Source organism: Argopecten irradians, chromosome 1 (assembly GCF_041381155.1).
Source record: "Argopecten irradians isolate NY chromosome 1, Ai_NY, whole genome shotgun sequence".
Taxonomy (NCBI): domain Eukaryota; kingdom Metazoa; phylum Mollusca; class Bivalvia; order Pectinida; family Pectinidae; genus Argopecten; species Argopecten irradians.
Genome location: NC_091134.1, coordinates 55452418 through 55479351, shown reverse-complemented (window position 1 = coordinate 55479351; position 26934 = coordinate 55452418). Strand labels below are relative to the sequence as shown.

General features: G+C 36.6%; 1 protein-coding gene across 1 annotated transcript in view; it reads left to right on the top strand.

Moving 5' to 3' along the window:
- The window catches only part of LOC138334281 (intermembrane lipid transfer protein VPS13D-like), a 59380-nt gene that overhangs the window by 8347 nt on the left and 24099 nt on the right, over positions 1 to 26934 (top strand). Inside the window, exons 12-41 of the mRNA XM_069282921.1 lie at positions 187 to 288; positions 533 to 794; positions 1087 to 1242; positions 1551 to 1726; positions 3171 to 3322; positions 3517 to 3638; positions 3773 to 3864; positions 5244 to 5421; positions 5758 to 5887; positions 6284 to 6418; positions 6702 to 6792; positions 10648 to 10808; positions 11054 to 11166; positions 11485 to 11650; positions 11840 to 12015; positions 12345 to 12527; positions 15200 to 15351; positions 15608 to 15752; positions 16086 to 17910; positions 18456 to 18603; positions 18877 to 19045; positions 19701 to 19959; positions 20296 to 20476; positions 20708 to 21790; positions 22276 to 22507; positions 22888 to 23121; positions 23634 to 23776; positions 25417 to 25515; positions 26000 to 26239; positions 26557 to 26692. Of these exons, the coding sequence (XP_069139022.1) occupies positions 187 to 288; positions 533 to 794; positions 1087 to 1242; positions 1551 to 1726; positions 3171 to 3322; positions 3517 to 3638; positions 3773 to 3864; positions 5244 to 5421; positions 5758 to 5887; positions 6284 to 6418; positions 6702 to 6792; positions 10648 to 10808; positions 11054 to 11166; positions 11485 to 11650; positions 11840 to 12015; positions 12345 to 12527; positions 15200 to 15351; positions 15608 to 15752; positions 16086 to 17910; positions 18456 to 18603; positions 18877 to 19045; positions 19701 to 19959; positions 20296 to 20476; positions 20708 to 21790; positions 22276 to 22507; positions 22888 to 23121; positions 23634 to 23776; positions 25417 to 25515; positions 26000 to 26239; positions 26557 to 26692 (7441 nt within the window). The remainder of the gene's footprint in view (positions 1 to 186; positions 289 to 532; positions 795 to 1086; positions 1243 to 1550; positions 1727 to 3170; positions 3323 to 3516; positions 3639 to 3772; positions 3865 to 5243; positions 5422 to 5757; positions 5888 to 6283; positions 6419 to 6701; positions 6793 to 10647; positions 10809 to 11053; positions 11167 to 11484; positions 11651 to 11839; positions 12016 to 12344; positions 12528 to 15199; positions 15352 to 15607; positions 15753 to 16085; positions 17911 to 18455; positions 18604 to 18876; positions 19046 to 19700; positions 19960 to 20295; positions 20477 to 20707; positions 21791 to 22275; positions 22508 to 22887; positions 23122 to 23633; positions 23777 to 25416; positions 25516 to 25999; positions 26240 to 26556; positions 26693 to 26934) is intronic.

The window sequence follows — 26934 nt, the reverse complement described above, 5'->3', positions numbered from 1 at the left end:
TTTATTTTTTGTTCATCTTTATGTTTCATCTGTTCTTTATGACAAAAAGTATAAAATGAATATGTGCAGCTATATGAACAAACATGTAATTTAAGTTTTTAATCTTTTTTGTGTCTGATAAATCTTTGTTGTTTTCAGTGATTCATGAATGTACATCATATATTACATTTAAATCAATTCTTGCAGACTCATAAAAATAAAATGGACGAAGAATGGACATTTGAGGAGCTGAAAATTTTGAGAGAGGTGACGCTCTTACGTGCAAAAAGAGAAGGAAAGTTAGAACAGGTAAAAGTTTACTTTATTTTATTCCAACTTCTAACTTTATTTTATCGTTAAAGCTAGATCACATGCAATCTTATCATTCCAAACAATTACAGTGTATGTACATCAAACATATGAAACATTGGTATGATATATTATGTCGTACTGTAATTGCACACAAAACAAAAGTATAGTGTGAAATTTTGTTTTCTGATGGGTTATGTTAAATTTTGGACTAGATGTTGTACAAACATATTGATATTACCAGGTAACTGTTGAGAAAGAGGTGACTCCTGTACCAGTGACCACTGAAGAAAAGCCACAGGAACAAAAGGGTGTGTTGAAGCGTTGGTTCCCAGGGTGGGGGGGATGGTATGGATCCTCTGACCCCGGGGCTGAGGGTGGAGTCACCAAAGCAGAAACTAACCAGGGGGGCGACAAGAAGGAAAACCTAGATGACAGCTCTGGTGAACCGCCGACCAAATTGGCCAAGACTGGAGGGACATTGGACAAGACAGAATTTCAATTAGGTAAAGTCTGACAAGTACTTTAGGTATTCAATTTCATCTTTGATTGTCTATGTCAGTTCTGAAGCATGTTAAATTAATGTAGTTTTAAATATCATGAATACTTAATTTTCAGCCCTCTACGAAATGAGGGGCACACTCTAAACCAAGTATATTTTCCCATTTTCACACATAGCAGTATAGAATTGGAAATTATAGCTTATGGATCCAAGAGTCTTTGGGATACAGAAAAGTGTTGTATAGCTTTTACATCATGATACATATATGATAGATGTTAATGTGATTACTGTTACAGAACAAGAATTAATGGATGTGATACAGGATACATCAGAGAACATGACATTTTTGAAGAAAGATTCCGTGTTCGCCAAACTTAATTTTAGTCTGGACTCAGGTTCGTTCAAGCTGCTCTGTCCAAACCCTGAAGGAATACTGGGTCAAAAATCAGATGGTAAGTTCATACAGTTGTTAAACATATTTTATGAATTTGATGATCATCATTATTACTTATTTGTTAAACGTTGGTACAAAAAGGATACAAGTTGTCAAGTTATAAATTTTAATTATACTGGTACATATAGTATATAAGAGCATATGATATTTAAAAAAACATATTGTCTTTTAGTGTGAAGTTAAATATTGACATGAGACATTTTACCTCATGAATAAGAAATATAATTTTTCTCCGTACTGGAATTAACTGATCATACATTTTCTGAATTATATTTCAATATTACAATATTTCATTAATCCTTACAGAAAGTCATCCATTGGTAACACTACTGGAGCTGGAATGTACCACCATCAATATGATGTTTGAATCTCGACCACGAACTCAGGCCATGAAGTTTGGTGCCAGTGTCTCCGGTCTGTATCTCCGCGACAAAATGATCACAAATGCAAGCTTCCCTAACATGATATCACCACAAGTTAAGGTAAGTAACAACACACATTTTCTTCATATTACATCAAGTGAAAAAAAATCCTATCTTTTAGTATATTGTAACTGTATTTATTACATCTTTCACATTCTAGTAAAACAAAATTAAGAAAATCTGTTCTTGGATTATGAGAACTATAATTGATTTCTACATATTTCATCAATATACAGTCAAATCTGTACTAACGACCATCTGTATAAAGCGACCCTCTGCTCTAAACGACCACTTCAATTCCTCCCAAGCGTTTTCACTATATATTTTAACTCTATTAAACGACCATCTCTCGTGACCAGCGACCATAAAATTTCCTTCCCATGGTCGCAAAAAATCTCTTTATAGCGATCAGAAAAACGAATTTCATTTCGATCTTTCCAAAAAGCCCATCATTTGGTCGCCGGTTTTGACACGGTCTGTGCAGAGCAATATAGCCTATAGCTTGTTAATGCTAACAAAAGAGGTGTGAAACAATTAGCCTGTAATTGAAGCCCTTTATAAGTAATGCCACACTGGCGTTATTGTATCTGACTGGTCTTTTCACACCTTTGTAACCGTCAGACCCGGGCCCATAGACGGAATGGGTCGAGCTCAAGGCCCGTCTCCATCCATTTAAAAGGATATTATTGTTAAATAATAAAGTGTTTGATACAACATGATGTACATTTTTTAAAACAAACACTAGTAGTGGCTGACAATAATTTACTTACATGGAAATGAAATATGAAAGCAGTTGAACAGATGATGTGCAGTGTTTGTATAGGCTGCCATCTTGCATGGGTCATAGTAATAGACAGAACCGGAAATAGGTATGAAAAATCCGGATTTTATAATTTAAAAAAAATTGTGAGAAAATCGTGAGAATCATACAAGTTCCCATTTTTTTTGTAGCATGATATGAAAAAAAACCCATTCTTTTTATTACCAGGAATAATTAAATAAACAAAAATGATATAAAATAATAGAAACAAATGGAACATAAATATTTACAATAAATTAAATAATGCCATACCTATGATCTTAATACCACCTACCACACAAAATACATTGTTTGTTATAAAACTCAATGAGAACCACATTATTATATGAATAAATTACTGAAATTATTTTTTTGAGATTTGTTTAAATTAATTTTCATTTTATTTACCGGGATATTTTATATTTTATAAATGATTATGATACACTGCATATTTTATTCATGAAGGGTGAATGACAACTCATATTTTAAATCATAAAACCACATTATGTTATTATATATCCTTCTAAACCTGAGCTACTCTATTAAGAGACCACTCTCTATTAAGAGACCACTTTTCAATTTCCCTTGAGTGGTCGCTTAAGACAGATTCGACTGTATTCTTAAATTAACATATAACAATGCATAATTATGCAGATTTAAAACTGACATGATTTATCATAATGAAGTAATCATATTCTTTTATAGGATCGTCTGGCCTCCCATTCAAAGTCGCCAAACTCCAGCTTTACCTTGCGCCACCCGAAGTCACCAGAAGGAACATCCTTAAGTGTTCCAGAAGAGAAGATATTTCAGCTGATGTATGAGAAGAACCCTTCCAATACTAATGCTAACTACCGGTATGTAGAAATCCATCTCTCTGGTGTTGAATTATAATTTCTTTTCACAAATGTCATTAGGATTAGTTTATTGGAAGTGCCAAAAACTCTTCATAAATTTTCTACCTTGTTCAAAATATTGTTTGTTTCCTTTATATTTAAAATTCACAAAGTAAAAAAAAAAATCCTAAACTGTGGTGTTTTGGTATTTTCAGGGTGACTATTGAAACCAAGCCTTTGGATATTGTGTATAATCCAAGTACTATAAGGAAAATCCGAGAATTTTTCTCTACGAAGAATATGGGAACATCTCGCTCCTCTCAGCTGCGACTCACTGGTATGCATAAAGTTAAATATTCACAAAGTAAAGAATGGGAAAAATATTTCTTTAGTCACTGGCAATGTTGAAATCAGTCTTTAATGGATTTGAAATAGAAATAACTAAGTGTGTTAATTTTATGTTTTAATTAGCTGCTGCGAGACGCCAGTATGAATTTTTGAAGGAACAAACTAAAGCTGAGCTGAAACAAACCCTGGACCAAATGTTAGAAGGGGATGAAAAGGTAATAGGATTTAATTAGAGATACAGTGGAACCTCCCGAAACCGATCACGGTCGGTGCATATAATTTCGGCCGGTTTAGAGAGGGTTCAGTTTGGAGAAGTGAACCGAATACCGATCATTACGATCCGGATTTAATCGATCGGAAGTCGTTTTTTACACTAGTGCACCGCAGGTATGCCTAGTGTTCGTTAAAACCGACCGATATTGACTGTTAATGTGAATGTTATCACAAAAGAGAGAATAATACCTTTAAAAGGAATGGATTACAGCAAACTTGACTTTGTTACCGCTTATAAACGTAGTTTAGTTAGTTAGTTGCGTGAATGTTCTTGGGGATGTTCTCGTCTGCAACCTACATACGACCGATCGCTTCCGGTTACGTCAAGAATCAAATTATATGGTCTAATTACACGATGATCAGTCGATGCCGGTCATTATATGCCATAGTCATTTTCTAAAACAATACATGGCTTCGGCTTCTTCATACAGATAATTTACGTTATCCGACAACTACATATGTAAATTAAAAAAAAACCCGTGTGATTTGAATACGAAACTTTCTCTTTATAACTAGCTCTACTTGTTTTCCTTCAGTAAAGAAACCGCGTGCACATGGTAGACCTTCGTTAGATATCTAAACAATAGACATGATTAAATAATTACACCACCATCTCGGGTATAATTACCGTGTACCTATAGCCTTCACATCTGTATACATGCCCAAGGACATGGCATGCAACAACTATGGTACAGGTACGGGGCCGCAGGTAGGTGTGTATTTCACGGTCGGTTGATCTGACCTCAATGCAATCTATCGGTGTCGCTCAGGTAAGGCCGGTTTTCAGAAGTGTATTTTAGTTACATTTGACTATTCCGATCTCAAAATCGGTCCGGTATTCGGAATTGGGAGGGATCGGTTTTGGGAAGTTTTATATACTATTAATAAAGAGGAATTCATTCCGTACATGACATCCATGTTCGGTTTCTAGAGGTGATCAGTTTTGAGAAGGTTCGGTTTTGGGAGGTTCCACTGTACTTTAATTACAGTTTGCAGAATGTACCGCTTCACTGATTAAATATTTTTGTAAAATTTGTGTGAAAATTGAAGTCTTCATGAAAACATACAGAATAATTCTATGTTTGTAAACACCAAAATGATTTTGGCTAAATATGTTGATAGGGATATTATGATAAAAACTTTTTTCTACTCTTAGACTACATGTATTTAAAATGTATCAAATGATTGAGAAATGAAAAAGAAACCTATTCAACTGGAAACAGGGCACAGCAAATCAAATAATAATATTAAAAGTTTTTGCCACCAAAGGCTTTGTGGACTGATAGAAATTTAGTTGTTAAGTTGTGTTGTTTGGTCTTAGTTGCAGCCAAAACGATGGGACATCAAATTGGATATTTCAGCTCCACAGATTATAGTGCCAGAAAATCTGACTGATGTTGATACTCGAGTAGTTGTCATAGATCTGGGACATCTACATGTCTATAACAAAAAGTTGTCATCTCCTCAGCAACAGGAAGAGAAACCAGTGGAAGATGATGGTAAGTGTTGACCAGAATAAAAATGTTGATTTTACAAAGTGTAAACTTTATTTAACATTACAAATTACAATAGAACTAGCATGTTTATCTTTATTATTCTCAATAAGACATGTAGTTCAATCATAGTTTAAGGGAGCATTTAGGTTGACCTGATGTAATAAGTTGTTTGATTGGCCTTATAATTATGTAACAAATTATTTTGATTAATCTGAAAATTGATGTTATGATAGGTCAGTTAAAAAGTAAATGGTGTTGGTAAATATGCAGTTGATTTTGATTGGTTGATACAGTAAGGGAGTAAAATTATTGTAAATTTGGGGAAAAAAATCTTTTTAGATGAGTTCCAGACCCCCTTATCAACACCCCCTAATGAGATGGAGGATGAAACAGAAGAAATAAAACCAGATTGCATTCCCCTGGACAACAGCTTATCAGAGTCCTCTCTAGTTGAAAAACTTTACGACAAGTATGTAGCTCAATATTGAATTCCAGAAATTTTTCAGTATTCCATATACCAAGTTCTTATTTTATCAGAGTAACTGATGATGATGCTGTAATATTTGGATACAAAATTAGATGTGTGTCTTTGGTTTTCATATTGAATGGTTTCAAGCACTTAATTGTACCAAAGCTTTTATTTAGTAGCTAATGATGATATATCTGTATATTACCTTGTAAATAAACTACCAAGATGAGAATGACAAAGCTTATTATTCAGATTTTTAGTCTTAATTGTAGCAATCATTTCAATATTTGATTACATACATATTATTGTATGTAGTTTTGAGATGTTAAAAACATTTGTGATCTATACCAGTGAACATTTTTCTTTTATAACTGTATGATTTAACTGGTATTGTAGATATAATTTGGAGCTGTCAGACCTCCAGGTGATGGTAGGGAAGATGACAGATAATTGGCGTTACACCAGAGGAAGTCGTAGCTCTACCCATCTTCATGTCGTAGATAAACTTAGTCTCAACCTACAGTTTGAAAGGTAAATTCCCATTTGTCTAGATTCCCATACATAAAGTCTGTGTTACAAAACTTCAACAAATTGTCTGCACCTATTATAGCTGGAAAAGGGGTCTTTGTCCATACAGCCTTAATTCAAATCTAAAAGACTTTAGTATTATGCAAGGAGAAAGGTCACTTCACTCAATATTTCATGATTGATGTAGTCTTCTGGGTATGTTTAATGGTATCGACTGAATCTGTCCTTAAAATCAAAGATATAGAAGGAAACATTTTGTGATTCTCTGGATCATTATTTTTTTCAGGCGTTTGATTTATACACCTGATCCTGAATGGCCGACAACAACACTTAGTGGAAACATGCCTTGTCTTACTCTACACATCAACGAACAGAAGGTGGGTATGGTCAAATAACATATCGATATACAGTAGGTGGGTATGGTCAAATAACATCAATGTACAGAAGATGGGTATGGTCATATAACATATCAATGTACAGAAGATGGGTATGGTCATATAACATATCAATGTACAGAAGATGGGTATGGTCATATAACATCAATGTACAGAAGATGTGTATGGTCATATAACATATCAATGTACAGAAGGTGGGTATGGTCATATAACATATCAATGTACAGAAGGTGGGTATGGTCATATAACATATCAATGTACAGAAGGTGGGTATGGTCATATAACATATCAATGTACAGTAGGTGGGTATGGTCATATAACATATCAATGTACAGAAGATGGGTATGGTCATATAACATATCAATGTACAGAAGATGGGTATGGTCATATAACATATCGATGTACAGTAGGTGGGTATGGTCATATAACATATCGATGTACAGAAGGTGGGTATGGTCATATAACATATCAATGTACAGTAGGTGGGTATGGTCATATAACATATCGATGTACAGTAGGTGGGTATGGTCATATAACATATCGATGTACAGTAGGTGGGTATGGTCATATAACATATCAATGTACAGTAGGTGGGTATGGTCATATAACATATCAATGTACAGAAGATGGGTATGGTCATATAACATATCAATGTACAGTAGGTGGGTATGGTCATATACCATATCGATGTACAGAAGGTGGGTATGGTCATATAACATATCGATGTACAGTAGGTGGGTATGGTCATATAACATATCGATGTACAGTAGGTGGGTATGGTCATATAACATATCGATGTACAGTAGGTGGGTATGGTCATATAACATATCGATGTACAGTAGGTGGGTATGGTCATATACCATATCGATGTACAGAAGATGGGTATGGTCATATAACATATCGATGTACAGTAGGTGGGTATGATCATATAACATATCAATGTACAGTAGGTGGGTATGGTCATATAACCATATCGATGTACAGAAGATGGGTATGGTCATATAACATATCGATGTACAGTAGGTGGGTATGGTCATATAACATATCGATGTACAGAAGATGGGTATGGTCATATAACATATCGATGTACAGAAGATGGGTATGGTCATATAACATATCGATGTACAGTAGGTGGGTATGGTCATATAACATATCAATGTACAGTAGGTGGGTATGGTCATATAACATATCAATGTACAGTAGGTGGGTATGGTCATATAACATATCAATGTACAGTAGGTGGGTATGGTCATATAACATATCGATGTACAGAAGGTGGGTATGGTCATATAACATATCGATGTACAGAAGATGGGTATGGTCATATAACATATCGATGTACAGAAGATGGGTATGGTCATATAACATATCGATGTACAGTAGGTGGGTATGGTCATATAACATATCAATGTACAGTAGGTGGGTATGGTCATATAGCATATCAATGTACAGTAGGTGGGTATGGTCATATAGCATATCAATGTACAGAAGATGGGTATGGTCATTTATCCTGCAACTGTCCCACATACTGACCGATAACTACTGCCGGATAAACTTGTTCTTTATCCGTCAATACGAAATGCTTTATCCGTCAATACGGTCACGTGAATTTGTTACATATCTAACGGAACTTTTTCTAACTTGACCCAGAACTTGAACCTTCCGGTGAATGAAACGTCATTCAGTCCTGCTAAAACGTGACGTCACATTCATCGGAATGACGTCATTTTTACGATATCGAAAATCTCGAATGGCGGTGTCGTCTTTTCTTGGTTCATGGCAAAGGTATGTATTGTAAAGTAATTCTTTAATGGGTATTTATTGTTTTTTGAGTATTTTCATTTTGTTTCAGTGATATATCACGCTGAATAGAATTACGGGTACTGTTTGCGAATGCGCTTATTTATTTCCCGCGGCAGTAAAAAGGAGTACACTCTCATTCGGTTTAGTGAATGAATCTTTACCTCCGCATCAAAGAAGTGTCTCGCTTCGAACGAAACCAAGTAAATAACTGTCAATTTGCTTTCGTTTAAATGCCATAATGGTTGCAGGATAAACAGAATACACGGTTAGTATCTTACAATATAAGGTTTATTTTGGTGCTCGACACGGAAAGCCGAGATGACTCGGCAAAGCCTCGTCATCTCGGCTTTCCTAAGTCTCGCACCAAAATAAACCTTGTATTGTAAGATACTAACCGTGTATTCTCTATATAACATATCAATGTACAGTAGGTGGGTATGGTCATATACCATATCGATGTACAGAAGATGGGTATGGTCATATAACATATCGATGCACAGTAGGTGGGTATGGTCATATAACATATCGATGTACAGTAGGTGGGTATGGTCATATAACATATCGATGTACAGTAGGTGGGTATGATCATATAACATATCAATGTACAGTAGGTGGGTATGGTCATATAACATATCAATGTACAGTAGGTGGGTATGGTCATATAACATATCGATGTACAGAAGATGGGTATGGTCATATAACATATCAATGTACAGTAGGTGGGTATGATCATATAACATATCAATGTACAGTAGGTGGGTATGGTCATATACCATATCGATGTACAGAAGATGGGTATGGTCATATAACATATCGATGCACAGTAGGTGGGTATGGTCATATAACATATCGATGTACAGTAGGTGGGTATGATCATATAACATCAATGTACAGTAGGTGGGTATGGTCATATAACATATCAATGTACGGTAGGTGGGTATGGTCATATAACATATCAATGTACAGTAGGTGGGTATGATCATATAACATATCAATGTACAGTAGGTGGGTATGGTCATATAACATATCGATGTACAGAAGATGGGTATGGTCATATAACATATCAATGTACGGTAGGTGGGTATGATCATATAACATATCAATGTACAGTAGGTGGGTATGGTCATATACCATATCGATGTACAGAAGGTGGGTATGGTCATATAACATATCGATGTACAGTAGTACAGTAGTAGGTGGGTATGTCATATAACATATCAATGTACAGTAGGTGGGTATGATCATATAACATATCAATGTACAGTAGGTGGGTATGGTCATATAACATATCAATGTACAGTAGGTGGGTATGGTCATATAACATATCAATGTACAGTAGGTGGGTATGGTCATATAACATATCAATGTACAGTAGGTGGGTATGGTCATATAACATATCAATGTACAGTAGGTGGGTATGGTCATATAACATATCAATGTACAGTAGGTGGGTATGGTCATATAACATATCAATGTACAGTAGGTGGGTATGGTCATATAACATATCGATGTACAGAAGATGGGTATGGTCATATAACATATCGATGTACAGTAGGTGGGTATGGTCATATAACATATCAATGTACAGTAGGTGGGTATGGTCATATAACATATCAATGTACAGTAGGTGGGTATGGTCATATAACATATCAATGTACAGTAGGTGGGTATGGTCATATAACATATCAATGTACAGTAGGTGGGTATGGTCATATAACATATCAATGTACAGTAGGTGGGTATGGTCATATAACATATCGATGTACAGTAGGTGGGTATGGTCATATACCATATCGATGTACAGAAGGTGGGTATGGTCATATAACATATCGATGTACAGAAAATGGGTATGGCTATATACTATAAAGTTCTTCGTCTAGTAATTGGTCTTTTTTTGCACTAAATAACTTTTGACTACACTCCTTTTTTGTCTAATTCATTTCACTCTGTCATAATTAAGTCCTATTATTGCTTTCTGTACGATTGATCTATTCAAAATAAAGATATTAATAATCTTGGACTGTTTTGTTTTAGATGCTGGCGATTCACCGTTGTTTGGATATCCTGAGTCAGCCTACGTCTGCTTCCTCACTTGGACCTGATTTATCATCCTCAGGCAGTGGTATATCTATGACAGAATCTATGTCAGGGACAGATATCAGCTCACAGGCAGAAAACATTTCACTAAACACAAGGTTTGTTATGCACTGTTTTAATGTATATTCAACAAAGTAGGATTTATCATTTTTGGCGATAAAACAATTGATAATAGAGAAACTTCATGTTAAATGTTTGATGTATGTATGCTGTGACAAGTGTAGTTTGATTATGTGGCTTTTATGAAAAACTATTTTTTTGCTTTACATTTTAACTTCACAGAATGCAGCAGAGTATTATATTAATAGAAATTATTGATATCTAATTCCTCAATTGTTTATAGTTCTGCTTCGGAGAAGAAAATGAATGATAAGATGAAGGAAGTGTTAGAAGATTCACGTCTAATGTTGGCCAAATTTACCATCAACGCAATGACACTGGAGGTTCAGAGTCGAGGTGTGTGTCATTTGTGATCTTTACTTTTTGACATCTGTTAGAACAGAGGTGCAATTTAGTAAAATATGGATTAAAATAACTTTTTAAACAGAATTGCTTGACTGTAGATAAGTTAATCCACCTAACAGGGAAAAGGGGGGCAACCCTCCCTGTCTAAATCTGCATCTAACAATGTACCTTAATTTTGTAGTAATACATTAATATGAAATTCTCCCCTGGGCACCCTTCCCTTGTCTAAATCTGCATCAGACAATGTACAATGTACCTGAATATTCTTACAATAATATGTTATTAATCAGTTCCATTTCCACTATGTAGGTCGCCCTATAGTGGAGCTCCAGGTTACAAAGGTGAATGCCAACCTAACTAAACGTCCTTACGACACAAAGATTGGTCTAACAGTGCACAGTCTACTTGTGGTGGATGCCTTGCAACCATATGGAACAGATTTTGAGTTGCTTGTTGCTTCTCACAAGAATGTCACGTAAGTTTATTAAAAAAAGAGAGAAAAATCAATAAATTTTAAAAACTCTTTGGTATACCATTATTTTGTCATGATACTCTGTAACTTGTCTAGCATAAATGTCTCCAGGACCAGCATATTTGGTCGGTATAGACAGAATCTTGATTATATAAGTTTTAATTGCTATTTTTTTCCATATTAAATTTTCAGGCTTGACAGTCGGAGTGGAAGTATACGAGGCTCGGAGGCAGTATCTCCAGGTTCCCCGATGTCGCCCACATCCCCACACTCTCCTGTAGAGAGCCTTAATGAGTCTGCGTCCAGTACAAGTCTGAAGGTGGTACAAGAGGCCATCTCCAAGACTTTCCAGGCACTTGTCGCCTCCGGTAGGTCTTTATTGCTTTTATACACAATTGGTAGTATTTAGTCATCTGCAACCTATTGTGAAAACAAAACAATGTCATTGATCAGGATTTAAGATAATTGTGCTTACTTTTATATTTTTTTTCATTTCTTTTGTTTATCAAATGTAAAAGTGATAGCATATATCATATTGTGTAGGTCTTTGTAACCTAAGTAAAAAATTAATAAGAATTTGCCAAAACATTCAAGGCTCCGTTTTAAAAAGGTACAAGTTGAAAACTCATTATGAGTGAACAATGACATAATTATTTTATTTATGTATGGGTGGTTTTTAATTTGTTGTGTATTCAAGGTTCCCATACACTTGGTCTTAACCTCGGTGACAGTGAGCAGGCTGAGCTAATACCAAAGGTAGAGGAGGAAGCTCTCATATCAGTCGACCTAGAACTGATCAACGAAAACTCTCCAAGTAACACTACAGGGAAGGGAGCTCTACAGATAGCAAATCTACAGTTCAACAACCTGGATATTATAGGTAAGGACTACCAGGTAGCCAATATATAGTTCAACAACCTGGATGTTGTAGGTAAGGACTACCAGGTAGCCAATATATAGTTCAACAATCTGGATATTATAGGTAAGGACTACCAAGTAGCCAATCTACAGTTCAACAATCTGGATATTATAGGTTAGGCCTGCCAAATAGCCAATCTACAGTTCAACAACCTGGATATTATAGGTAAGGCCTGCCAAATAGCAAATCTACAGTTCAACAACCTGGATATTATAGGTAAGGACTACCAGATAGTCAATATATAGTTCAACAACCTGGATATTATAGGTAAGGCCTGCCAAATAGCCAATCTACAGTTCAACAACCTGGATATTATAGGTAAGGCCTGCCAAATAGCCAATCTACAGTTCAACAACCCAGGATATTATAGGTAAGGACTACCAGGTAGCCAATATATAGTTCAACAACCTGGATATTATAGGTAAGGACTACCAGGTAGCCAATATATAGTTCAACAACCTGGATATTATAGGTAAGGACTACCAGGTAGCCAATCTACAGTTCAACAACCTAGATATTATAGGCAAGGACTACCAGGTAGCCAATATATAGTTCAACAACCTGGATATTATAGGTAAGGCCTGCCAAATAGCCAATCTACAGTTCAACTACCTGGATATTATAGGTTAGGCCTGCCAGACAGTTAATATACAGTTAAACAACCTGGATATTATAGGTAAGGCCTACCAAATACCGTATTTTTGCGCGTACAGTGCGCAGGTACGTTTTTGAGTTTTTATTTTTGAAAAAAAAAAATACCAAAAAAATTGAATCTTAACATCTTCATTCAAAACGTTTTGCAAAGGCTCCCAACACTCTTCAAGAACAAAATCAAACTCTTCCTATTGTTTATCAGTGCCTAAAACAACCTTCTGTTCATTAAAATTAACTGGCGAGGAGTTTGACAGGATGATTGACACTTTGTTTACACAGCACTAGCAACAGGCCTAGTTAGCTTGTAAATTGCCAGTGACACTATAATGAGGTATCAACAACGATGTTTTTACAATCAAATAATTAATCATACCTTGTGTAATTCCAAGTGGTATCAATCAAGTCTATTGTGTATCTGATGGGCATTTAGATTTAATTATGTCCAAGATATTAGCTGGAAAGCCGACCGAGCTAGGCTAATCAACCACAGCTGGCTGCCATATTTGAGTACTGACTGCACACTTACGTATTCTCAATTATTTCAATTAGTTTTGATATAAAGATGTGATTTCACAGAACTATTTCAAAGGATGGTAATAAGAGTGTAATTTACAGCCATACCGTCATTTATAGTACAGATTTGTCAGTTTTAATGTAAGGTTCTAGTTTCGTATTTAATTTGCTGGCTCTGCATGAGGCTATTACACTCACTTGCGTAAACATTTGCAAGTTCAAAAGTTTTCACATGCTGGCGAAACATATTTATAAGGTAATCAGTTTAATGTGACGAATCAATTCCACACTTATACATCGTTTCAAACTCCAGACTGCATTCATTTAGCCATTTAGATTTGGAGATACCTTACTGAAGATTCACGATCGTAACATGTGTCCGGTCATGAACACATGTGCTCCCAAAACAGACGTTTAAGAAATTAAAGATATAGATTGGAAGTGAGCTTTTCATTTTATATTTAATGTATGCATTGAATATTGACTTAAAGATCCAAGTATTTAATCATAACTGTCAAGATGTACAAAATGTTAGGCTACTGCACACTTTAGCTTGGACCTGCTGGTCGGTTATCATGACCCAATGCCTGTGCTTGCGTATAGTGCGCACCCCAACTTTTTTGAATTTATGAATTTATGAAAAAAAGTGCGCACTATACGCGCAAAAATATGGTAGCCAATCTACTGTTCAACAACCTGGATATTATAGGTAAGGCATACCAAATAGCCAATCTACAGTTCAACAACCTGGATATTATAGGTTAGGCCTACCAAATAGCCAATCTACAGTTCAACAACCTGGATATTATAGGTTAGGCCTGCCAAATAGCCAATCTACAGTTCAACAACCTGGATATTATAGGTTAGGCCTGCCAAATAGCCAATCTACAGTTCAACAACCTGGATATTATAGGTTAGGCCTGCCAAATAGCCAATCTACAGTTCAACAACCTGGATATTATAGGTAAGGCCTACCAAATAGCCAATATACAGATCAGCAACCTGGATATTATAGGTAAGGCCTACCAAATAGCCAATATACAGCTCAACAACCTGGATATAATAGGTAAGGCCTACCAAATAGCCAATATACAGATCAGCAACCTGGATATTATAAGTAAGGCCTAACAGAAAGTCAACAACCTGGATATTATAAGTAAGGCCTAATAGATAGTCAATATACAGCTCAACAACCTGGATAATAGAGGTATGGCCTAACAGTTAGCCTATCTACTGTTCAGCAACCTTGATATTATGGGTAAGGCCTAACAGTTAGCCTATCTACAGTTCAAGAACCTGATGTGCAAGTAAGGCTAAGAAATATTTTAATTAACTGCTTATGATCAACAACAAAAAATATATAAGGTTACCAAAACAACAAGTAAAATAGATACATTTTTTATATTAATTTTGATTATATTTTGAGTATATGATTATGTTAAGTATTTGTTTTATCTGTTACCCAGGTAACCAGGAGACCATTGTAGAGCTACTGAGTTTCTTTAAGACCATCAGCCCCGAGAAGGATTCTTCATTTTCTAGCTCGTCCACTTCTCTACCGAGGATGCAGCCATCTAATGTAACACAGAGTCCCAATGTCTCTACAGTTTCTGACCAGGTAAAGTCTGTTAGTTACTAGGCAAATTGTTTACCCTACATGATTTCAACATTAATGTAACAGGAGAGGAAAAATGAAGCAACCAGCTGACTGGGGTTCAAACCTAGGACCTCCAAACACAAACTGGATGCTCTACCGATTGAGCTAACAGGTCACTGATGATCAACCTAGTCCAATTCTGCTACATAAAATTACATACCTCCATCTATCGTGCTGCCATTGCTACCTATAAAGTAAAAATACTTTTATGTTATAGGGAACAAAACCACACCAGGAAGTGACTGCTGAGTTCCATCGTGTCAGTTTATTGTTAATCCATCTAGAGGATGTTCGTGGGGTCAAACATGCCCGCAAAGTAGCTACGGCAACAATGTCATCAGCTAAAATCCAAGCTACACTTGGTAGGTGTTCTATAACGATTAATTGCAAGTAAATATAGAAGTTTTGATAAAATAGAGTATTTCATCTTTTAGATTTGTCTCAAAATTTACAACTTACATTAAGTTTTGTCACAATAGAATGACAATTCCATGTCAAACAGAACGTGCCATGCTATTTTGCTGTACTATAGGTGAAATGTAATATCAGTGTTCAAAAGTTAAACACAAATGAACAGTACACTGAACGTTATTAAATACAGATTTTGTGTCACCAATGCAAGGCATAGTTATAAATCCCTTATGTGTTTATGAAATGCTGCTATCATATATAAAGTTCGGTAATGTTTGTCACAGGTACAGACCTGGATTTATCTGGTTCCCTGGGAGGTTTCCATGTCCTGGACATCACACCAGATATACCACAGTATCAACAAGTGTTTAGTGTGGGTTACGACTCTAGTGAGGAAAACACAGCCATGTCTACATCCTGCTATCAACCCAGCGTCATGTACAAGACTGCTCATGAATCCATGTTTGTTGATGAATCTGAATCTGATGTGAAAGCAATGTCATTTCATTATACACGTGGCATGCAGAGATCCAAAACTATGCAAAGCTTCTCCATGGATATGGATGAGACAGATGATAAGATTGGATATGACCAGAATGTTTCAAATCTAGAGCTACATGTCGCTTCAATGTCTTATATCCATTCCCCGAGGATTCTGCATGAGATTTCTTTGTGTGTTTCAGAATTCAAGGAATACATGTCAGTTTTTGCACAGTCTATAAAGACAGCTGCAGCGGAAGTAGCAATGGAAATAATTTCCAGTAAGTTGGATATGTCTGTGATAGGTAGTAAATCTGTGATAGGAGACGTCATATCTCCCGATGGTAAGAGAATGTCGGGGGCCTATTTAAGTAAACAGGCCTCTATACATAAACAACAGTCATTTTCATCTCCTGTGTTGGATGAACAGCCAACAGACAATAGTCATTCAAGAGTGTTACTCATGAATATTCAGCTAGCGTCGCCTGTGATAGTAGTCCCAAGGTCTTCCAGTAATCCTCAGGCCTTTGTTGCCCAGCTCGGTGAAATCTCTATCAACAACACCGACTTGTCTTCAGAAGAACAAGAAGAGGATGAGGCCACTGGGGTCAGCAGGAACAGAATGCTGATGGAAATGCGCGACATGAACCTGTGTTCAGTGGATCTGGAACATGATCTACCTAAAGGCTTGTCTATATCTCAGTGTGATAAAAGCTTCATGGATTCTTTGGACCAGTTTGGTATAGCAATAATCCATAACACTACAGTACAAATGGTTGTGGACTACATCCAGCCCAGTCAGGTCAATGTTCTCCCTCAGGAAAATACAAGCTCAGCCGGTTGGTGTTTCGGCGAAGGCATGTTTGACGAGGAAGGCCAACAGAAAGTCCCAAAAGTGGAAGAAATAAGCAATATTTTGGACATATCTGCAAAAATTGCTACTCCTCTAAAAGTGGAATTGTCTAAAGCAGTATATGAACAACTTCTTCAGACTATAGACAACATGACATACAGTGTTCATATGGCAAAAGAGCAGTCCTCTTGTAATATGGGAGGCAGTCCCAGAACAAGTGATTGTGAGGAAGACAATACTCCTGATTCTCCTGATAAAGAAAAGGGGGTACCTAAGGCATCTTTCTCGAGGTCAGACTCGCAAATAACTAAAAAACTGACAACCAAACAAGTCAGATTTGAAGTGCCCGTATTTAATGTAGAAATGAAAGGAGACTTTGGTGAGGGAGAAAAAGGGCTAGTGGATTTGAAATTAAATAACTTTTTACTGAAATACGAGAAAAGTACAAATTATTGTTCCAATGTCAACATTCACTTGAAGTCATTAACTGTTGAGGACTTGCTTCAGGACCCTGACTCACCCCACAGATACCTGATCCTATCCCGATCCGCATCAGACAAGGACGATAAGAGTGATGACCCAAAACAGTTCCTGTCAAGGTCTTGTCCTGATAGTATGATTTTAGTTCCAACTCCGATAATGCCTCGCTCTCTTCCATCAAGTTTCCACCAAGAGTTACCTCCCCATACAATGTTATCACCGTCTGTGGAACAAGTTCCAGAACCTCTGGGGATGCTGAGGAAATCCAAATCATCAGCTATTCATGTCCCTTTAAGGTAAGTGGTGTGAAGAAGAAAGCTTTTTGTTTTAATCAAATTCATCATGTCTTTACAGAAAGATTAATTTAAACATTATATGCAATAAAACTTCCTATTTCCTTAAGTTTTTGTGAAGAAAGTTTAAAAAAAAATCACCAAAAAATCCATATTATGACATTTCAAAATTAGCCTTAGGCTAGCAAAATGTTTAACATATAAATGTATTTGCAAATGATCTTAATTAGATTATGAAAATTTGATTGAATACAAGAATTACTAGACTTAATTGATTGATATTGTGTACATTTAGTATACAATTGTTTATAATAACCTATCTAGGTATAGTGGAATATATATTTTTAACTCAAAAATTTGCTATAAATTTTACTTTAAAATGTTTTTTATATTACATTGAACATAACTTCATAAATTAACAGTTTCCATGTTATTACTGAACATAACTTCATAAATTAACAGTTTCCATGTTATTACTGTACTATGAATTACCTTTGGCACACATCTATATTTAGGTATTGTTCTGATTCTTTCTCATCTATTGACAGAGCTGGTTTGTATCCTAAGACTCCACCTCCTTCTCCTCTTCTGTCGAGGAAACAGTCGGTGTGCGACACTCGAGACGACACTCTGGTCCATATCAGTCTACTCCTGGTGGACAAACACTCACCGGAATATGTCTCCAAGTTTGATAAGGTCAGTAACAATGAAAAGTATCTCATGGAAATTACTGCAAAAATGTATTGATGTTGCTTTTTATCATCAACTTAATCACTTTATGGTTTATAAAACAGTGATGATAAACCATGCTGAAAAGCGAGAGCATTACCTCTGAGCTTCACAACTGTCCTGTATTGGCTTTTAAAATATTATGTTGATTTATTGCATTGCTAATTCATCTAAGATCTAATCATGCAGTTGGTCAATATGTAAAAAATATTTTACATTACTCTTGCGTTTTCTCTCCAGACAAACCGATTTGTGGATGTGGACTTTAATTGCCTGGAAGCAAACATTAATCAACAAACTTGGGTGGTACTCCTTGACTTCCTCGGACTTGGTGCCAAAGTACATGATGTCAGTGTGTCAGAGCCCTGCACTCCCAGCACCAAAGAGCAAGAGGTCAAATCAAGTAAAGGTAAGGGGTCAAATCTGGTAAAGGTAAGGGGTCAAATCTGGTAAAGGTTAGGGGTCAAATCTGGTAAAGGTAAGGGGTCAAATCTGGTAAAGGTAAGGGGTCAAATCTGGTAAAGGTAAGGGGTCAAATCTGGTAAAGGTTAGGGGTCAAATCTGGTAAAGGTTAGGGGTCAAATCTAGAAAAAGCTAAATGGTCAAATCTGGTAAAGGTTACAGATCAAATCAGGTAAAGGTTACAGATCAATTCTGGTAAAGGTTACAGATCAAATCTGGTAAAGGTTAGGGGTAAAATCTGGTTAAGGTTTGGGGTGAAATCTGGTTATGGTTTGGGGTGAAATCTGGTTAAGGTTTGGGGTGAAATCTGGTTAAGGTTTTGAGTCAAAGGTAAAAGGTAAAGGAAAGAGGACGAGAAGTAAAATCTGGTAAAACTCTCATTGAGGATAAAGACTAAGGAATCAAATTTAATCAATGTTGAAGGGTTATTTATTTTAAGTGTTACAAGCTAAATAAAAAGTTGATAAAGTTGACATGTTTTTGTTGCTTTAGATTGAAGGTCAGTGTTAACATTAGTAGAAAATTTGTTTCCATATGATTATCAGTATTGCTTTTTTCCTGGCATGCTAGGTATGTGATGAAGGCTATTATTTTGTTCACAGAACCAGAGCAAGTGTACGTTAACTCCGTGATCAATCTGAAGGTGAAGAGCCTGAGTCTGATGTTTAACAAACAGGAGTACGAACTCGCCCGAGCCAACATTTCTGAATGGTCATCTCACATCCAGGTGAGAGAAGGAAACTTCAGTATGTCAGGCCAGCTTGGTAACATCTCATTAAGGGACTGTTCTCCACATGGTGCCCTCTATAGGGAACGCTTCATCACCGTGGGGAAACAGGCACTGGTGTTTGACTTCTTCAAGTAAGTGCTAAGTGCTAACTTTAGAATAAATAAGAAGCTGGTTCAGGAAAATGTTCATTTCTGGATCAAAAGACCTATCTGTTACTCTAGGTTTTGTTTTGTTGTATTACTCATATATTTTAAATTAAATTACACTGGTGTGATAGGAAGGCAGTCCATCCAGTGATAGAAGTAATTTATTTGTAAGTTTTGGTGTAAGGATGATGGACGAGTTCCTGTATCCGTTACATTTCTCTCTGTAGGTTTTCACTGTATTGAAAAGCTAGTATTAATAATAATAGTAAAATTGAATAAAGAGACCTTAGTCGTTATGTCCATGTTCTGTATTTCCTATAGGTATGGCTTACCAGATCCGAATTTGGAGAGATCGGAAGATATCTCGCTGAAGTTGCGGATGGCATCTGTACGATACACACATACAAACCACTTCCAGATGGAATTTGTCGCATTTATACAAAACTTCCTTCAGCTCCAGGATATTCTAGGACAGATGAGGGCAGCATCTGCTGGCAAAAAGGTGATTCATTAGTTTAATATATTAAAAGTAATGCTTGATTAATTAAATGATTGATCTTCAGATCTATCTAGCAAGAATCAAATAACATCATAATTGCCATGAAAAATGCAAATCTTAAATCACATTTCTGTGTGCTAGTATTAGGCATGTATTGGTGAATGTTTGTAAATAAGACTTAAATGCAGTGGAAAGCAAGTGTCACTAACATATTAATGATTTTGATACATTTAGGTGGCAGAGAAGGCTAGTAGAGGTGCTCGTGTTTCTCTGGACATCGAGGCCAACGCTCCAATCATCCTTATTCCCCACAGCTCCAAGTCCACAGACATTCTGGTGATGAACCTAGGGAATCTCACGGTGAACAACAGCTTTGTGTACGATGGTGATAAAGGCACAATATCATCAGGAACAGTCAAAAGGGAACAACATGTTCGCATGGCACAGGCAGACTCACAACCTGTAGCCGCATCAAAGTCGACAACAACAGCATCTACTCCCAGTAGTGAATCACCTCAGTCTGAAACACATGTCATGACTCAGAGTTTGTTTGACGAGTTCAATCCTCCCCAGTCCAGTACATTAGATCCTATGACAGCGGGTGTGTATGGGAGTCTGGGTGGGGACACTACTGAAGAGACAGCACAGAGTGGTCCCAGTTCTTTAGAATCTTATGACCCAACTGATCTGTCTCCCCCAGATTCTTCCCCAGATTTAACACCCGATGAATCTAGTGTGGACCCATTCTCACCCTCATCTAGTATGAGTATTTCTTCTCCTGTGATGATGTTAGACAATCCATTCACTAGGAGTTTGGGATTGAATCTTGAAAACACGCTGAGTGTAGGATCTGCTAGTAGCTGTACAGAACTGACATCGGCTGAGTACCTTACCCCGGCCTGTAGTAGCGGGGGAGATTTCCTGGAGAGTCCTCGTCACAACTGTCTGCTGGATGTACTCGCTGTGGAGCTAGCAGACATGGATCTGTTCTCTGCTGAAAGGGTGGAGAAATCCTTGCATACTGTAGTGGATTGGAATCAAGATCTGGAGTTTACAGACTGTGTTATCAAACGACAGGGAGCTAGAGCACTCAAAGAGAAAATCCTCTTGAAACTTCACATTGAGAGGAACCTAGAAAATCTTGTGAGCCACTCAGCGCCTGACTGGCAGATACAGGGAGCTCTGTCATCTGTTCATTGCTCCATTGACCTTGTGCAGTATAAACTTATCCGTGGAATCCTAGAACACAATCTAGGCGAGAAACTCGAGGAATTTAAACGTCCAATGATGTCACATCTACAGGACCCAAAGATTGAGGTGAGCTCATCCAATCTGTGGTATTCACGAAAATCAGTCTAGGCTTTAAGAATGAGAATAGCCATAATAAGATTTCAATGTACATTGTAATTCAATTTGATTGGGAGCATTCATATAACATTATTGATTATCAAGAGTTTATCAGAACAATACACAGATTCATTATGCAGATTAAAAGCTTTTTTAATAATATTAACAATATGTTCATCACTATAATGGTGCACGTCTTTAAATATATATAATAAAAATACATTTGAAATATTTGCCTTGATAGACATTTGTTTAGGTAGTCAATTCTTGTCAAAAACTATGCTATATTTGTAAGATAAAAAGGTATGGAGAGATATTTTTATATTGAATAGCTTATCACTATAACTAGACCTAACTGGTGCATTTCTCAGAAAGGGATGCCAATTCTGCCCGAAAGTAAAAATATTGATAAATGGTATTTATCAATTAATGAAAAACATATTCTTATTTTTCAGACTGTGCTCAGCGGAAAGGTTTGGAAGGGAATGTCAATGACTATTGATCTTAACAATGTGACCTTGGAACTGCTCATGTGTCATAGTGGACAAGGTACCGATTGTCCGGAGTCGTCCGTGGCCAGACTTGACTTCATCTCCTCCACCTTCTCCTTTGACAGTTATTCTGACCAGTCTAAGGATGTGGACTTGGTGTCACATGAGATTGTGGCCTATGATACCAGATACAGAGGTAGGTCATCAGTAAGATGTGAACTTGGAGTTTGCTATGGATTAGCCTGATGCCTTCTGATTGAGCAGAAGTAAAAATATAGTCTTAAAATGAGTCCTTGATTGTGTGTTATACTCCTGCCATTAAATAGTGTACACTGTTACCTATGTCTGGGCAGGATATGTAACACATTACAGATTTCATATGGAGGCAGACGCATTGTAACAGTACTATAAAGTCATTTTACATATATATTTAACATTCTTTGCATGTTCTGTGGATTTCTCTATTTATTTTTGAGAAGTTTTCTTTGGAACAACTTTGAAGATTAAAAAAGAAAATGTATTAAATTATGAATTCATATTAGCAAGAAATGGTTGTAATCAAATATTCTTTTACAGATGCTCCAGCCAATGTCCGGCCAAATGTGTTTGAGAAGATCTTACAGAACGGCCAGAAACCAGGCAGTACTAGTACAAATCTCCAAATGGAGCTCCATTACAGAGCGACCAAGGAGTCGAACCACTTCTTTGTCCTGCTACATAACATGAAGCTGATGTGTGTGTTTGACTGGTTCCTATCCTTACAAGAGTTTCTGCTCACCAAACCAGAGGACCCTTTTGCTTCAGGTAAAAGTCATTTTAAGTTCTAGAGCTTGTACATGTTATTATGATATATCTTCATGTTAGAGAATTGATTCTGTGAAAACTATAATATTTGAAATTAAGAAAATTCTGAGCCATACAACAGAATACCTTAAATAAAACAGAATAAATTTGTTTTATCTGAATATGTTAATATAGCTATCAAAGAAAATTTTGCTTAATATTGGCATTTTAGAGACTAGTACATAATATGTACTGATTGTTCTCATTTGCTCAGAAAATGTTTGCCAACACATGTACCCATTGATTCATATTGATAAGAAAGAACAAGAATAGGTATATCGATATATTTAATGGTTCCTTAACACACACAATCAGTGTCAGTTCATTTCCAAAGGAATGTAAATAAAATATCAATTAATCAGTCATTAGCAACTTTAATAACTTCAACATGGAAAAAGTAAAGTATTTGCTGTGTGCATTTTAAATTGATCAGATAATGACACTATTGATATTATCAGAGCGAGAAGCACACAGATGAGATGAGAGAAGACTGAAGCAGAACTCCTCTGGTGCATCAGAAGAGGAGCAGGCCTCGGACGCTACGTCAACAGGATCTCGTGCTTACAGTCCCCTCACGGTATCCCAGGGTATCATGACCAAGCGTGGGCCCATAGTAGAACAGGTAGGGCCTAGTATCATATAGTATCCCCGGGTAACATGACCAAGTGACGGCCTATAGTAGAACAGGTAGGGCCTAGTATCATATAGTATCCCCGGGTAACATGACCAAGTGTGGGCCCATAGTAGAACAGGGAGGGACTAGTATCATATAGTATCCCCGTGTAACTTGACCAAGTGTGGACCCATAGTAGAACAGGTAGGGCCTAGTATCATATAGTATCCCCGCGTAACATGACCAAGCATGGGCCTATTGTAGAATAGGTATGGCCTAATATCATATAGTATCCCTGGGTAACATGACCAAGCGTGGGCCCATAGTAGAATAGGTATGGCCTAGTATCATATAGTATCCCCGGCTAGCATGACCAAGTGTGGGCCCATAGTAGAACAGGTATGGCCTAGTATCATATAGTATATGGTAACATGACCAAGTGTGGGCCCATAGTAGAACATGGAGGGACTAGTATCATGTAGTATCCCCGTGTAACTTGACCAAGTGTGGACACATAGTAGAACAGGTATGGCCAAGTATGATATAGTATCCCCGTGTAACTTGATCAAGTGTGGACCCATAGTTGAACAGGTATGGCCTAGTATCATATAGTATCCCTGGGTAACATGACCAAGTGTGGACCCATAGTAGAACAGGTAGGGCCTAGTATCATATAGTATCCCTGGGTAACATGACCAAGTGTGGATCCATAGTAGAACAGGTATGGCCTAGTATCATATTGTATCCCCATGTAGACCAAGCGTGGGCCCATAGTAGAACAGGTAGGGCCTAGTATCATATAGTATATGTTAACATGACCAAGTGTGGGCCCATAGTAGAACAGGGAGGGACTAGTATCATGTAGTATCCCCGTGTAACTTGACCAAGTGTGGGCCCATAGTAGAACAGGGAGGGACTAGTATCATATAGTATCCTCGCGTAACATGACCAAGCATGGGCCCATAGTAGAACAGGTATGGCCTAGTATCATATAGTATATGTTAACATGACCAAGTGTGGGCCCATAGTAGAACAGGGAGGGACTAGTATCATATAGTATCCCCGCGTAACATGACCAAGCGTGGGCCCATAGTAGAACAGGTAGGGCCTAGTATCATATTGTATCCCCATGTAACATGACCAAGCGTGGGCCCATAGTAGAACAGGTAGGGCCTAGTATCATATTGTATCCCCATGTAACATGACCAAGCGTGGGCCCATAGTAGAACAGGTAGGGCCTAGTATCATATTGTATCCCCATGTAACATGACCAAGCGTGGGCCCATAATAGAACAGGTAGGGCCTAGTACAGTAATGCCATATCAGTTTTGTTATAAGTATTATTATAGATATTCTTGAATAATTATAATATCCTGAGCAGCAGAATGCACAGAGATACCGATATATATTATGCTTGAAAGTTGCTGCTGCATTTACAAAATAACAAAAAAATAATCCCTGTTTAAAGTAAACTGATCAGAATTTGAAAGATTTTTAAATATAAATGTCTACTTATCAAAGTGAAACTATTTCTTATACAAGTTAACCATTTTCATCTCTTTAGTATTAAAGGAAAAGAAAACTGACGTTTTGCTCATGATTTGTGAATGTAAAATGATTAAATGTCTAATGTTAGTTGCACATTACAGCTGGAGGTACCATTTGAATTCAAACTCAATGTGACAGATACCCAGTTTGTTGTGGTCGAAGACAGTACATCCTGGGACACGAATGCTGTCATACTAAAGGTAAAATACCTGTGATAAATCCATTGGAGTTATATTATACTGTATTTAAAATTGTTCAGAATCAGATGAGTAAGTGTGATTAATACCAAAATGAATAACATTAATTGAATTAATTGAAAAGTGTTTGATGAATAAATATAAACAGTCAAATATCAGTGCAATTATTTTGATCTATCAACTCTATAATGTTAAAGAATTCAGTTGGTTTTTTCCTTAGGGAATAGTTATAATGAAAACTGTGGACATTATCTTGTAAAATCATACCTGTTCCACTTGCTTTGTTATTGTCAAATAAATGTATAAAGGATACTAAATTTTTGAAAGGGGACTATAAATGATATCTGAAATTATTAGTTAAATAGATTAGACACCCTATAAAAATAAAATGTACTTTTAACTATTATTAAGTCAAAAGCAATCACTGAACTTAAGATATCTGAAAAAAAGTTAAAATCTTATAAATGAACAAAATGCTGATTTGCAGAGTACAGCTGTGCTGAGTTACCGCCCTAAAGCTAAGGACAAGCTGATGTCGTGTAGCCTACAGAGTATTGAAGTGTTCTCCTGTTCTCTGATTAACGAGGAGGAGACAGCTCTCTCTATCATCGACCCTCTCACTATCACTATAGACCTGAATGCTAACCCCCTCCCCGAGCCTAAACCCAGCTCTCCCGGTGGACTACAGGATGCTGCACCACCACCAGACAGGGCTCTGGTACTTGAGGTAAATGAGTGCTTTTATAATTTATAATGCTTTAACAGATCCAAGTACTGAAGGCATACAAATGTAGTTGTCTGTCAACTCATACCTCAATACATAGTGTACATAGTGTTTCCTAAGTCATTTGTAAAATCATAGTACAGTTTATATATAGTGGCTGCTGCCTTAAACTTGAGATAAATATTCTGTCGGCACATTGGCGAGGATACAAAATAGAAATTGTCCTTTATACATGGGTAAAGACTTAAGATTTGTGTAGAATTTTCTGTTGCAATGATATTGATAATTTAGGTTCTTAAGATTGATGCATTCTTCTACAGGTTTCTTTCAATACAATGAACATTCGATTGTCCTACCATGATATGAAGATGTTTCTGGCTATACTGAATTCCTTACCTAAACAAGCCCTACAAGCCAAAAACAGGGACTCTCAGAAGACTTCCAACAAGTATCCCAGTAAGTTATCTTATCAGCCATTTGCTGTTAAGTAAAATACTAGTATGTGAATTGTTTATATTAACGTTTCTGCCATTTTGGTTTCCACATTTGATGGAAATTAAAAGAAGAAAAGATTGTGTCTGAATATTTCTACAAAAAATGTTTTGTTTATAAAGTTGTTTATGGGATAAGATAGAAATTCAAAGCATTGTATTTTATGTATTTTATCTAAATTTAAAATTAAAATGAATTTGAATAAA